The sequence below is a fragment of the Microcebus murinus genome, chromosome 16 (assembly GCF_040939455.1).
Source record: "Microcebus murinus isolate Inina chromosome 16, M.murinus_Inina_mat1.0, whole genome shotgun sequence".
NCBI lineage: Eukaryota > Metazoa > Chordata > Mammalia > Primates > Cheirogaleidae > Microcebus > Microcebus murinus.
The window spans coordinates 39,950,344-39,964,801 of record NC_134119.1 but is presented as its reverse complement, the minus strand read 5'-3'; the positions used below and the strand labels follow the sequence as shown (position 1 = coordinate 39,964,801).

Here is a 14,458-nt window from a genome sequence, read left to right as displayed (position 1 = left end):
AAACCTTGAGACGAGGAAATTGAGGCACAGAGGGAAGATTCTTGCTGGGAGTCTCACAGGTGCTCATTCAGCCACCCCATGGGGACCCCCATTCCCTATTGGTGGGCCTGGGTTGTATTAAAATGTCCTTTCTCCAGTAAAACAATGGTGAAAGCAAATGTTAGATTTTTTAAAGAAATTATTAATATTCTTGTATTAGGTGGGGCAAAAGCTTGCCAACTTCATGTCAATTTCCCAAAATGTTCTGGAAATTTAAGTGGTACGTGACCCCCTAGATTAAGCGGCATCATAAGGTCACGTGGCTAATAAGGAGCAGACGTGGGATTTGAGTTCAGTGTCACCTGCCCCCAAAGCCTGTGCTGTTTTTCAGCTGCCCCGCATGTCCTCATGTGTCCTGAGCACCAGGACAGTGAGAATGACAACCACTGGCATTTAAGAACTGCTTCGTTCGTCAGCACCCTACACCCTCAATCGCACTGAATTAGCACCGTTCCTGTCCCCATTTCACAGATGTAAAACCTGAGGCTCAAGAGACTGCATGGAATCTGCTATATGGCACAAAAGATATGCTCTCTTACCTCTCAGCTCAGAAGGGACAAACTCAAGGCTTGGACAAAGGTAGACAAAATTAAGCAAAAGGAGTGGGCATTCCAGGTGATCTCTCAGGTTCGCCATTTCTGATACTGCATTTGAGAAGAGCCCATGCCAAAAAAATAAAGTAGGCAAGATAAAATCGGAGAATAATGAACTCACAACAGTGTCCTTGGTTTTCTTATTTCACTTGAAATAAGAAATCATTTCGATTTCAGTCTTTGGAAATTTATACTCACCTGAAGCCTCACCTTTCTCATCTGTAAAGTGGAGTAATAATATACGCACCTTTGCACAGTGGGCTGAGGGCCGTTAGTCCCCTCCCCTGGCCTTCCAGTTCAGCTGGTTTGTCCCTAACCCCCTCTGCCTGCACCAATTCCCTTCTCTAGTCTTTTGACCCTCCCCAGAGCTGAGAGAGGGAGGGACCAGAAGGAGTCACTGCACTGAACTTTATTGGGGGCAAGGACGAGGGAGTGACATTCGTAGGTCTGGTCTGGGTGCAGGTGACCAAGAGGAAAGAAAACTGTGTCCAAGACAAGGTAGGGGTTCCGCAGGGAAGGGCCTGTTCCCTGTTCCCCCATGGCGGGTCTTTGGGGTTCTCTCCAGCCAGGCAGGGGGTGGGCCCCAGCCCGAGGGCAAGGTCTGAGGAAGGAGATTTTACTATCTCTGGAGACAAAGGGCTTTTGTGTGCTATGGTCTCTGGGTGGGAGGGGTTGGGGAGAGGGAAATGGTTTATTGGAATGAGAATAAGGTTGTGCCTGAGAAAAAGAGAATCAGACGCAGAGATTAAGACAGAAAACCAGACAGGGAAAGAGCAGAGAAGTAGACAAAAGAGAGAAAGACTGAGGCAGAGAGAGACAGAAGATGCAGAAAGGGAAAGAGAGAAAGTGGCCAGAAAGAGAGAGCTCTTTCGGGCGGCTTTGGTTTTCTCCCCTCGGTTCTGAGATCAGTTCTTCTGGCCTCGTGTGGAAGACAAGCTGTGTGGCTCTGAGTAGGTCACACCCCTCCTCTGAGCTTCCGTGTGCCCATCTGTAAAAGGGGGGCCTGGACCTGCGGTGGCCCCAGTGACATGTCAGGGGGTGGGGTGGGGTGGATGTCCACAGCTACTTTCAGTGTTTTTAAAAGCATGGCTCTGACGTGTGCACCGCTCAGAGGGACCTGCGAGTCCTCCAAGGCTGCCCGGAAGCTGGTTGGCTGTTATTGGATGAACGAAGGTGGGTTCTAGGCTAAATATGATAGAAAAAAATGCCTTTCATTGTGTGGACAAAGTCTTTCGGGTTTGCTGAGAGTCACAAAACCAAGCTGCCAGCACTGCGCCTTGCAGCCCCGGCTCTCTGAGAACTGAGTTAACGAAAGATGCAGGTCTGTTTCCCAGGCCAGAGAAAAGAAAGCTGTAACTACGGAAAGCAGGAAGGCAAGGAGGTCATTTTCTTCTGACACATGCTAGACGTCTAGGAAAGGGAATGTGGGAGGGAAAATTCAGTGGGGTGATCCCAATTCATATCCTTTTTAAACAAAATTGTTTCTTCACCCAGTCTCTGGGGAGGGTTCTGGGAGGGCGGGCCCAGTTGGAGCCCCCCCAGAGCCCGGGGACATTTCAGAACCACAGGAACCTGTTGGATTTGGGCCCCGAGAAGCACATGTTGCTATTGCAGATGGCTTGGTAGCTGGGGGGACACGGCCTCCCCAGCTTGTATGGGGCCTCGCCGATCCAGTGGCCCCTGGAAAAGAAAAGGTCTCAGGGCGGCAGGGTTGGGGGACAGAGAGCCTTAGGGGAGCAACCTTCACGCAGATGTTCAAATCTCAGCACTGCCATCACTAGCCGAGTGACCTGGGGCAAGACACATCTGTGAGCCTGGGTTTTCTCTGTAAGTCTAAGAGAAGAACCCCTTGCCCCCACACACCGTTTTAGGAATGCAGCAAAGATCAAATGGAGGCATGTGTGAAAGCACCCAATGCCTGCCAAGTAAGTGACTCCCCTGCAAGGGGTGACTTCCTCACTCCACCCAGCCCCCCCAGAGCAGGCAGATCTGAGTCTGGTCCTGGATTCTGCCACCTGCTAGCTAGTGACAGGAGAAGCCACCTCATCTCTTGAGACTTGAGTCTTCTCCTTTGGATAAAATAAATAAATGAAATGGGGTATGTGAAAATTACTTGAAATCACCTATGAGAAGACACTCTGTAACTTTGAGTTCTGTGCAAATGAGAACTAGAATAATTAGGTGATAAGTACAATTCAGTCATGGGGGACGTGCCCACGGAGCCTCACCACAGGCCACTGTGGACACTTCAACAGCTCTGTCCCAAATCCATCCTACCTGCTCCGGAATTAATCCTCTTACAAGACCACCACCTTGTAAGGGGAGGTGGGAGAGGGAGTTATTGCTTAATGGTTAGAGTTTCTCTTTGGGCCAATGAAAAGATTTTGGGAAAAGGTTAGTGGGGATGGAGGCAGAACACTGTGATTGTAAATAACGCCTCTGAGTTGTACATTTAAAATAGTTAAAATGGCATAATTTGTGATACATATATTTTGCCATAATTTAAAAGTATTAGTAATATAATATACCAAAACCCCAAAATCATGCACCCTTTCAGTCTGGTTAAAAAAAAAAAAAGAAACAAAAAATATTAAAAAAAGAAGGAATAAATTAAATAAAAATTAAAAAAATATATACATATATATATACCAAAACCCACTGTTGGATTGTTTGGGATGTGAATTACAATTGTCCCTTGGTATTCTTGGAGGATTGATTCTAGGACCTCCTGCAGATACCCAAATCCTGTAAATAATGCTTCTGAGTTGTACATTTAAAATAGTTAAAATGGCATAATTTGTGATACATATATTTTGCCACAATTTAAAAGTATTAGTACTATAATATACCAAAACCCCCAAATCATGCACCCTTTCAGTCTGGTTAAAAAAAAAAAAGAAACAAAAATATTAAAAAAAGAAGAAGGAGCTGGGCGAGGTGGCTCACGCCTGTAATCCTAGCACTCTGGGAGGCTGAGGCGGGCGGATTGCTCAAGGTCAGGAGTTCAAAACCAGCCTGAGCAAGAGCGAGACCCCGTCTCTACTATAAAAATAGAAAGAAATTAATTGGCCAACTAATATATATATAAAATTAGCCGGGCATGGTGGCGCATGCCTGTAGTCCCAGCTACTCGGGAGGCTGAGGCAGAAGGATCACTGGAGCCCAGGAGTTTGAGGTTGCTGTGAGCTAGGCTGACGCCACGGCACTCACTCTAGCCTGGTCAACAAGCGAGACTCTGTCTCAAAAAAAAAAAAAGAAGAAGGAAAGTTCAAGTCCCTGAAATAAAATGGTGTACATTCACATATAACCTATGGGCATCCTCCTGTACACTTTACATCATCTCTAGATTACTTATAATACCTAACATAGTGCAAATGCTCTGTAAATAGTTGTTATACTGTGTTGTTTAGGGAATAACGACAAGGAAAAAAGCCTGTACATTGTTCCAAACGTTTTCCATCTGTGGTTGGTTGAATCCATTGAAGTGGAACCCACAGATCTGGAGGGCCGACTGTGTGTTTCAATAAAGCTGTTGAAAAAAAAAAAAAAGACCACTACTCTCATCACATTCTCCTGCTCAAGAACTCTGAGGGTGTTCCATTCGCTATGCAGGAGCTGGCAAACTTTTTCTGTAAACCCCCAGATAGTAAGTATTTTAGGCTTTTGCCAGCCAGGCTGTCTCTGTCACATGAAAGGAGCTGTAGATGATATGTAAAGGAATGGCATGGCTGTGTTTCAATAAAACTTTATTTACAAAATAGGCAGCAGGCCAGATCAGGCCATGGGCGGGAGTTTGCAGACTTCCGGTTTATAGACTCACATCTACAGCTTTTGGTCATGCATTCCGGACTGCCCTGGCAGCATGTGGACCCAACTCACGTGCCTCGTCTTCCCACATTCTCTACTCTAGCACAGTCCGTAGATTTCTCTCTTTTTCTCCCTCTTCTGCTCTCAAAGCCTAAAGTCACCCCCCCCAGCTCTTGCTCATGGCTGCCTAATAACCTCACCACTGGCCTGTAGGGTTAGTTATCTTTGCAAGACTCTTTGTTTGTTTGTTTCCACCTTTACAAGTCCCAATGTCATATTTTCTCACACCTTAAATGAACACTGCTTGTGGGCAAAAATGGAATCTTTTGTTCTCCAAAAGTGATTGTTGAATGACTGAGTGAAGTCAGCCAAAGTGCTCAGAAAAGTATACACTTCTGGTTTCCTAACAGGATTCATTCATTCATTCATTCAACAAACACTTCCAGAGCATTTATTATATGTTAGGATTTATGCCAGCTCCCGGCAGTCCAGAGTTTTCAAGAGGTGCTTTCAGAAGTTTGGGGGCAGAGACAGTGTGCGGTGGAGATGTCAGGGGTGACGGAGAAAGTACATGTAGTTCTTTTTTTGTTTAATTGAACCACTTGGGGGGAACATCTGCTTAAAAAAACAAAGGATTGAAATCACTGTAATAGGATATAGAAATGAACAGTCTATTTCTCTCCCTCCAGAGTTTATAACCTAGTTATCATCATGGCCACCATTTATTTAGCATGTACTATATAGGCAAGATACCACACTGGCCACGTTATCATATTTTAATCCTTAAATTTTGTGGGCCAGGTAGAATTAACCTTAAAAGAGGATATTAAGACCTGTAGAGATAAAATGCTGTATTCAAAGTCCTTAGTATGCACACAGTAGAGCAAGGAATCAAACCTAGATCTGGCAATAGCAATAAGAACCAATATATACTCCCCACTTATCAACCCCGGGGGCATTACCTGGGTTATCTCACTTAATTCCCTCAGTAGCTCACTAGGCACTATTTTATTGCCATTTTGCAGATGAAGAAACATGCATGGAGAAGTTAAGTAAAATTACAAATTCGAACCCTGGCATCTTGACTCCAGAGCCTAAAAATCTTAACAGCTATACTTAACGTTTCAAAAATTCGGTATGTCCCCAGCAAACGAATTGAAACAGTTCCTCAACCTTAAGCTATTTGTAACAGAATTTGGTTGCTTTTATTTTTCCATAGGTGATAAAGCTGGGCAGCAATGTGACATTTTGTCAGTAGATGTCACCATCTAACAAATATTCCAGTTTGAGGCTTTGTGTTCAGGCTGCCAATGACTTCAAGAACATTAGGATAGTACAATAGAACGAACATGAGACTTTGAATCAAAAGACTTGTGTTTCAAACAGCTCTGCTACCTATTGGCTTTGTGACTTTTGGTAAATTTCTTTAACCTCTCTGAACCTCAATTTCTTAATCTGTAAAAAGGGCAGTATTTTCCCAGTGCCCCTCCCGTTTTTTTCTTCCTTCTTTCATCTCTTCAAGAAAATAATAAGGTGGAAGTATTTTGTAAATAATCAAGTGTGATGTCAGAGTAAATTGTGGTTATTATTATATTATATAATTTTGAAATTTTAAATACCATGTTTACTTGGAATTTGTTCTTATTTTTTGTATGAGAATATATAATGTTTGCAAGTTTGAGTACTGTACATTGGGTGGGAACTTTCATTCCCCTTTCTCCATGTTTCCAAGGTATTTGGATGAAGGTGGCAGGTAAACTCTTTCCCACCACACTGATTGGAGAAGAAGTTCAGCATGCTCCTTCCTCCTTCCTGTCTTTCCTTTGGGCTCTGCCTGCCTGCAGGGAGCATGTGTTCTTGGTTGTCTATTTCTCGTGGTAAGCTCAGAGGGGCTGGCACCGCACTTGTAAGAAGAGGCCTAAACACTGTATGTGCTCACTATTAAATTGGAACTAACCGATGAGCACATGTATGCACAGAGGAAAGTAAAACTCAGTGGAAATGAACCAGGGTGAAGAGGGGAGGAGAGGAGGGGAAAAACCCACCTAATGGGTACTATGAGCACTATCTGGAGATGGGCATGCATAAGCTGGGACTCCAGCATTACAAAAGCAATGCATGTAACCTAAAACATTTGCACCACCTTAATAATATTTTGAAACAAAAATTAATAATAATAAAAAAGAAGCACATGTGCTTCTAAATCTCACTTTTTAACATACTTTGATGCCTATATTCCAATACAACTGATTTCTTCAAGAAAAAGAAAAAGGATTATTCATTGACTCTCTAAAATCGTATGGTATTTAGGGTACTTAGAATGGAGGGAGCAGGGATACTGCATGTGTCTTTCTTTCTTTTTTTTTTTTTTTTTTTTTGAATTCTCAGGATCCACCCCCCTGCCCCAGAGCCCGCTTTGCTGGCACTTACTTGATGGCATAGTTGCAGACCAGGTACACTGCCTGGTGCCAGGTGCTGCCCCCGACACTGACGCTGCTACAGGTGTGGATGGCGCAGCCCAGCTGACTGGAGGATGCCCACACCATCTGAGTAAGGACAAGGACAGAGGACGCTATGAGGATGCAGGGGGCCCAGGTTCCTTGGGGCTGCATGGCCCCTGGGTGACCACATTAGGTGAGGTCTTCCTGGGGGCGGCAGTCTGCCTGTCCCACGATAGAGGGGCTGGAAGGATTTATATTGTAATATAATGCTTCTCAAACTTTTTTTCTTATACAACCAACAGTAAGGAATAAATTGTATATTGTTACCAGTGCACAAACACACGCATACACACACACACTTAATTGGAAGAAAAGTTTTATGAACCAATATTTAGCCTTATCATGTGTGATATATTTTCTGTATTGTCCTATTCACTGTCTTTTTTTCCCTAGTGATCAACCTTTGAAAATCATTGTTGTCTTGGAGGTTAAAACACAATCTTTGGAGTCCAAGAGACTTGAATCAGAATCGCAATATCAGATGGGCGTGATAGCCTGCACCTGTAATCCTAGCACTCTGGGAGGCTGACTCGGGAGAATCACTTGAGATCAGGAGTTCGAGACCAGCCTGAGCAAGAGCGAGAATCCATCTCTACAAAAAGTAGAACACTTAGCTGGGTGTGGTGGTGTGCACCACCAGATGTAGTCCCAGCTACTGGGGAGGCTGAGGCAGGAGGATCGCTTGAACCCAGGAGTTGGAGGTTGCAGTGAGCTGTGGTGACGGCACTGCACTCTAGCCTGGGCAACGGAGCAAGACTCTATCTCCAAAAAATAAAAAAACAAATCTCAATATCACCAGCTTTGTGACTTTGACCAAGTCACTTAATTTGTGCCTCAGTTTCTTCATTAATGAAATGGAGGTAATAATGTATCATGAGAAGTCAGGAAGGGCATTGGTTTAGGTGTCACATTTCCTAGAGGGTCTCAAATTTAGATTTTTGGCATGATCTCCCAATGAGTCACAGAGAGACAGACAGAGCTGAAAGAAGACGTTTGTCATACAACTGGAAGTTTCTGTCCTGTGACTTGCAACAGTGCATTGCATTGTATTTTTATGTGTAATAAGTGTTAACGTATTCAATTTAGCACTAAAAATAATACACTTTTCGTAATCTTATTTTGACTTTTTTTTTTAAGATAGTGGGAGTCTTCAAAAATGAAAAATTCTTGAGACACTCAAAACTGAACGAGAGTTACCTCAATTGAGTGTGCACATAATTTCCCAGGGGTATATTTCTTATGTAAGAGAACCCATAGGGGCCTCTGTTCCACCACGTTCTTTTCTTTCTAAGGTACAAGGATTCGCTCACCCATCCCAGCTCCCACGGAGGATACCTGGGTGTAGTGGGAGCAGGCAGAGCCGCGGCAATGCCAGGGGCAGTGCGGGTCACAGTCCTTCGGGGCAGGAAACAAGTAGTGCTACTTCTCCTCGGACCAAACCTTCACGATGTCTACCACTGAGCGGTACCTGGGGAGGGGAGAACATGGAAGAACCTGGGAGGAGGGGGTGGAAAAGTGGCTCTGCCACTAGCCTATTGGAGACCTTGGGTGAGTCACTTTGCCTCCCTCCCCTTGGTTTCCGCCTGCCTCACAGGGGTGTTCGGAACAGAAGATCAATTGAGATAACCCATGTAAAGTGCTTACATGTGCCCGGCACATAGTAAATGCTCAATAAAGCTCACTTGCTGAGCCATGCAAAGGGCCACGTGTGAGGTCGGCAACTCAGACAGGGCAGCTTGAGTTTTAGGGGAGGAGAGGCTCACTGGACCATGGGGCGGGGAACCTGCGGCCTTCTGATTTCAAGATTGTCCTTTTGTAAGCACCAAAGGAGGCAAGAAAAGCTTCATCTTTCTCTGCCGCACACCTTTCAATAAAAGGATTTGTTCTGTGATATTTGGATCTAGTCAAAAGGCCACACTTAAGGACCTAGAGGGCCACATGTGGCCTTAAGGCCGCAGGTTCCCCACCCCAGCCCGGCAGGTGGAGTCTGAAAAGCCATCTGGTGGGACCTGAGGGGTTTCCTATCACGCACATGTGACAGAGCACAGATATACAAAAGAACCCATAATGAGGGGAATCTGGGGGAATTTGCACTCAGAAATTGCAGCAGCACATCGTTGTTGTTGTTGTTGGTTTTTTTCTTTTTTTGAGACAGAGTCTCGCTCTGTTGCCCAGGCTAGAGTGCCGTGGCACCTAGCTCACAGAAACCTCAAACTCCTGGGCTCAAGCGATCCTCCTGCTTCAGCCTCCCAAGTAGCTGGGACTACAGGCATGTGCCACCATGCCTGGCTAATTTTTTCTCTATATTTTTAGTCGGCCAATTAATTTCTTTCTATTTATGGGAGAGACGGGGTCTTGCTCTTGCTCAGGCTGGTTTCGAACTCCTGACCTTGAGCGATCCTCCCGCCTTGGCCTCTCAGAGTGCTAGGATTACAGGCATGAGCCACCGTGCCCGGCCTGCAGCACATCTTTTTCCCGACACGGTTTTCTTCCCGCTGTAGAGTGATGGCCGTGGGGTAGGGGTGGGGTCCGGCAGGAGGAGAGTAAGGGCAGGGGACCCGGGGAGCGAACTTGAGGAAAGGCTGAATCACCCGATGTCTGCTCTGTGGGGCTCCCAGGTACTGACGCTGGCCCTGACCGCTCGATGCCATGAAAGACGCAGACGGGCCCCCAGTCCCCATCGAGCTCACTGGGAAGGACCGGCCCTAATCCCACCTCTCCCCTCTCCTGGGCTGTGGCAGGATGGTGGCGAGGGCAGGGCAGGGGAGGGGAGGGGAGGGGAGCTGTTTTTCTAATGTCTTTATCTGGCAAAATACAAATGTGACAGTCTGTGGCGATCTCATAAATATCTTTTTGAGATTTCACTGCCCTGTGAAATCCACAAGTCTGGAAAGAACTGAGCCAGGACAGGGCTTTTGTTTTACAGACAAGGACACCAAGGTTCAGAAGGTGGGCACAACTTCCCAAGGCCACCCAGATCAGAAGGCCCACAGATTGTGACTCAACAGTCGGAACGATGGTAGCAAGGAAGTCAGGCCGGAGGAGTGGTTTGCCATTCCCAGACTTCGGCAGGGCACCCTTGGGCCCGATGCCCCCATCCGCCGCCCCCTGTCCCCCCTGACTCTGCTCCCTGTGGCTCCCTCCCGTCATCCTGACTCAGGAGCCTCAAACCACTTCCCCCTCCCCGAAACGGTCTGTGCACTGAATTGTCCAGCCAGGTCCTGCCTGTCTCTCCCGACTAGAAGGTAGGCCCCTGCGGGTAGGGGGCTTGGCTGCCTTCTTCTCCCCCTTATCCTACTGCCGAGCGCGGCACCTGGTGCCGAGTAAGTGCTCGATGTGCGTTTGTTGAATGACTGAGTGAAAGAAGGGCAGAGGGTCACTCACCGGCCAGAATGGATGGAGAGGTTCTGGCCCACGTATTGCATCAGCTGGGAGGGCCCGTGGGCCCAGGTGCACTGGGTGGCCCAGGCCTCAGCAGACCGGGCCAGCCGCTCGTCCCAGACCTGGAGGAAGAAAGGCCATGAAATGCCCCAGGGAGTAACTGCCATCTTCTCTGCAGTGTCCAAAGATGCACATTTACCTGGTGCCTTCCTCCCGTGTCCCCCTGGAACCCTGCCACAAACCCACTTGACAGATGAGAAGACTGATGGCTCAGAGAAGGCCTATGACTTCAAGGTCATCCTCAAGTCCACGCCAGAGCCGAGATCTATGCCCAGGTCTCTGACTCCGAGTCTGGTGCCCTCTTTTGCTGACTGGGCTTCAAGCTTGGGGCTCTCTGGTTCTGAGCAGGGTCCCAGGGTATTTGTCGAGGAGTTCTCAGCAATTCCTGGAAGTGACTGAACCCAGAGCGATGGGAAAATAGCTAATCTTAAAATTGTACTTATCGTATTTTCTATATGTGTTTATTTTAACATTAAACAAATTTTAATTCATAAGCTTCTCCCCCCCCCCCTTTTAGAAATAGGGTTTCACTCTGTGGCCCAGCCCGGAGTGCAGTGGTGCAATCGCAGCTCACAGCAGCCTCAAACTCCTGGCTCAAGTGATCCTCCTGTCTCAGCCTCCCGGGTAGCAAAAGCCTTTTTTAATAGTAAAAACATGCACGAGTTTAATATATAAGATATCCAAGTCTCTAATCTCTCTCCTACATTTATCCCTCCAGCCACCCTGCCCCCTGCCCCCAGAGGCAATCGCCACTGTTTCTTGTATTCTCTTCCCGAAATATTCTACACCTGTATAAGCAGACATTTATAGACATATGTGTGTGTCTGCGTCTATCTGTGTATAATTTGACAGATGGCAGCATTCTATTCTGCACCTTGCTGTCTACACTTAACAAGATATTAATGGTTTATCTTGGTGATTATTCCAAGTCAGTGAATATCTTCCTCATCCTTCTTTACAACTTCATAATTTTCCAATGGATGAATTAGCCAAGTTTTATAACTGGAACAAGTGTCACTTAATAAAATACTAGTTCCCTTCCAGCTCTGACTTTCTGGGATGCTCTGAGATATTATTTGTTCATTCAGCAAATACCAAACAATATTTTTAGGCACTGAGGACTCTCAGTCTAGCAAGGAAACGAAGCGGGGGATCTCTGCAGGTACCCTGGCCTGCCGAGCTGCCCAGCGACTTTGACTTTATCTGTCCCCTGGGAGCTGATGGCCTCTGACGTCCCCACAGCCCCCTCCCCTTCCAGCCAGGCCAGACTTGGACAGCGAGGCTCCGCCTGCCGCCGCTCTCTGGGCTCTGCTCCCCCGCCGTTTCCCATCTCTGGGGCTCCTGCTTCCACCTGGAGGGTGCAGGGCTGAACGCAGGGAGGCAGCAACAGGTCAGGGATTCCAGGAAAAAATACTCAGCCCCCTCGGGAGACCTTGGACCCAGAGGCTTCTCTCTGCCTTCCACACCCCAGCATATTAAGGCCACCTGGCATCCAGGCTCAGAGCAGGCAGTCGATACGGCCCTGTCTAATGGGCACCTACTATGTGCTAGGCCCAGGGCCGAGGGCTTCACCCACAAGCTCAGCCAGCCTTTCGGAGCAGGTGCAATAGCTGCCCATTTTACAGATGAAGAAACTGAACCCCAGAGAGGCGAAGGAGCAAGCCCAGAGCAAAGCCAGCCAGTCGGCAATAGAGCCGGGATTCAAACCCAAGTCCACTCCCAGGGCCCGGTTAGTGTGTAACGTTGATGCCATTTTCCGGCCAAACCAAATACAGCCGCACAGAGAAAAAAGCCATGGGGAGGGGGCGGTATTCGTCGTGATGCCACTAAAACACAGCACCAGTTCGCATCATTCATCAAGCCTGCAGATCTGGGTAAAAATCCCCATTATTCCACCCCTCACTAACTGGGTGTTGGGCAGGTTACTCGACCATCTTGTGCTTCATCTGTAAAATGGGAGAAATAACGGTACCCGCCTCATGGCACAGTCATGAGGACGAAATGAGTTAACATTTGTGGAGCGCTCGGAACAGTGGCCGGTGTGCAGTGTGCTCTATAAGTGTGTGTGTGCACGTATGTACTTGTGTGAGTACGGATGCGCTTGTGTATTTTGTGTGTGCGAGCATGCTTACATGCACGTGTGCATGAGTGTTCGCGTGTCACATGTGTGTGTCCAGGTGCACGTGTGAGCGTGCAGATATCTGGACACGTGTAGCTGGTGAAGTCCTATTTGTGTCTGAATTGCTGAACTTCTGGGTTTAGGCAGAGTTCAGTTTTCTTCTCTTTATGACTTGTATTCCCCACAAATAGCAGGAATCGCTTTTGTCCTAGGTAGACTTACAACAAGAAAGGTGTCAAATACAAAAACATAAGTCGCAGCATTTGCAATCTGCAGACCCCTCTTCTAGCGACCTCTGAGACCAGGCTGCCGCAGGCTGGGGTGGGGGCAGGCTGGCCCGGCGGCCGGTGGTGCCCGCTGGGGGCTGGGATTGGGCTTCCCAAGCTGGGTCCTCCCCCGACACGTGGAATTCCTGTCCCAGGCCACCGCCCAGCTGCAAGCCCAGCAGCCTAGACAGCACGGCTGCCCAGGCACACACCTTCCTGCCAGGGCGGCTTCCAGAGCCCGGGCGGCTCCCTGCTGGGTGCTAGCAGAAGGTGGGAAGGCAGAGCGCCAAGGGGTGGCAGCTGCAGCTCCCGATTCCTACAGGGCTTTCCCACCATGCCAGGGGGACAAGAAAGACTAGCTCAAGGTAGCCTCATTTCTGCCTCCAGTATGCTGGGCGTCCTGAGGCAAGTCTCCAGCCCTCTCTGGGCTTTGAACGCTCCACTGGAGAAACTGAACTTAGAGCTTTTCTGAGTGGCAGGCTGGGCTCTGCAGCTCAGGGAGGGCGACACAAATAGCCCTGGCACTCAGGAACCAGGAGCGTGGACAGTTGCGAGCTCTCTCCAGACCACTTTACGTGGACAGCCTCGTTTAATCTTCAGAACAACCCTATTCTCATCACCAAACCCATTTTTATACACATGAAGAAATGGAGACACACAGAAGTGAGTCATTTGCCCAGGGTCGGCCATGCAGTGGGGGGCAGAGCGGGGTGCGCGCCCCGCCGCTGCCTCCCCACAGAGACAGACGTCGGGGAAGGCCCCGCAGCCCAGCCACGCGGGCAAAACCACCGTCTCCTGCCTGCCGCGTCCACACGTCCAGGGTAGCAAACGCCCCTGGCCACTCCGCCCCGGGGGACACTCTGCTGTCCTCATGGAAGAAGGCTGTTCTCAGGTTTCCAGCAGGTAAAAATGTTAAGGGATCGGGGCAGGAAATAATTAGGGTGGCCCAGATGAATGTCCTGGGCATTTTCTCACCTTAGGCCAAGAACATCTCAGTTGGAGGCGGGGGGAGTTTTACCCCACTGGATTCAGCAACTGCCCCATCCTCACCCCTTCTGGAATTCTCTCTGGACTTGGGCAGGGAAGCGGACATTCTCCATAGAGTAGTAGGATTTGAGGCAGCGTAGCTTGGCTCTGGATCCAGACAGCCCGGGTGCAGGGCCTAGCGCCATGGCTTGCTAGCCGTGTGACTGTCAGCTGGTTACTTAAGCTTTCTGTGCCTCAGTTTCCTCATCTGTAAAGTGGGGCTAGCTCATGGCATGGTTACATGAATCAGTACATCTTAAGACACTTGACACAGTGCCTGGCACAGAGCAGGCAGTCAATAAAGCAGTCAAGAAATAAATAATAATAGTGAATAATAATCACAGCCAACATTTACGTAGAACATACTAGATGCCAGGCACTAAATGCTTTATGCACACGATCTTGTGTAAGCCTCATCCCAGCTTCATGGGTTGGGTAGCATGATCCCATTCTACAGACGAGGAAGTAGGAACTCAGAGAGGTTAAGTAACTTGCTCAAGTTCGTACAGCTAGTTCCAGGGGAAACTGGAACTAGCCAGGTCTCTCCAAGGCCAGGTCTCTCTGACTCTTACCCAGGGATCTTCTTGCCCAGCGAAGTTGTTTTTGAGAAAAAACTCTGGGTTAGGAGCCTGGTGCTTCAGAGAGGGGACTGCAAAAGCTGGAAGA

At 48.1% G+C, this 14,458-nt stretch overlaps 1 protein-coding gene across 1 annotated transcript; it reads right to left on the bottom strand.

Moving 5' to 3' along the window:
- Positions 1 to 2,188: 2,188 nt before the first annotated feature.
- R3HDML (R3H domain containing like) lies at positions 2,189 to 13,938 on the bottom strand. The gene is given in 6 exon segments (XM_075993413.1): positions 2,189 to 2,312; positions 6,870 to 6,985; positions 8,276 to 8,408; positions 10,325 to 10,443; positions 11,651 to 11,732; positions 13,817 to 13,938. Coding segments are annotated over 6 exon segments (696 nt in total).
- Between the last annotated feature and the right edge of the window lie 520 nt (positions 13,939 to 14,458).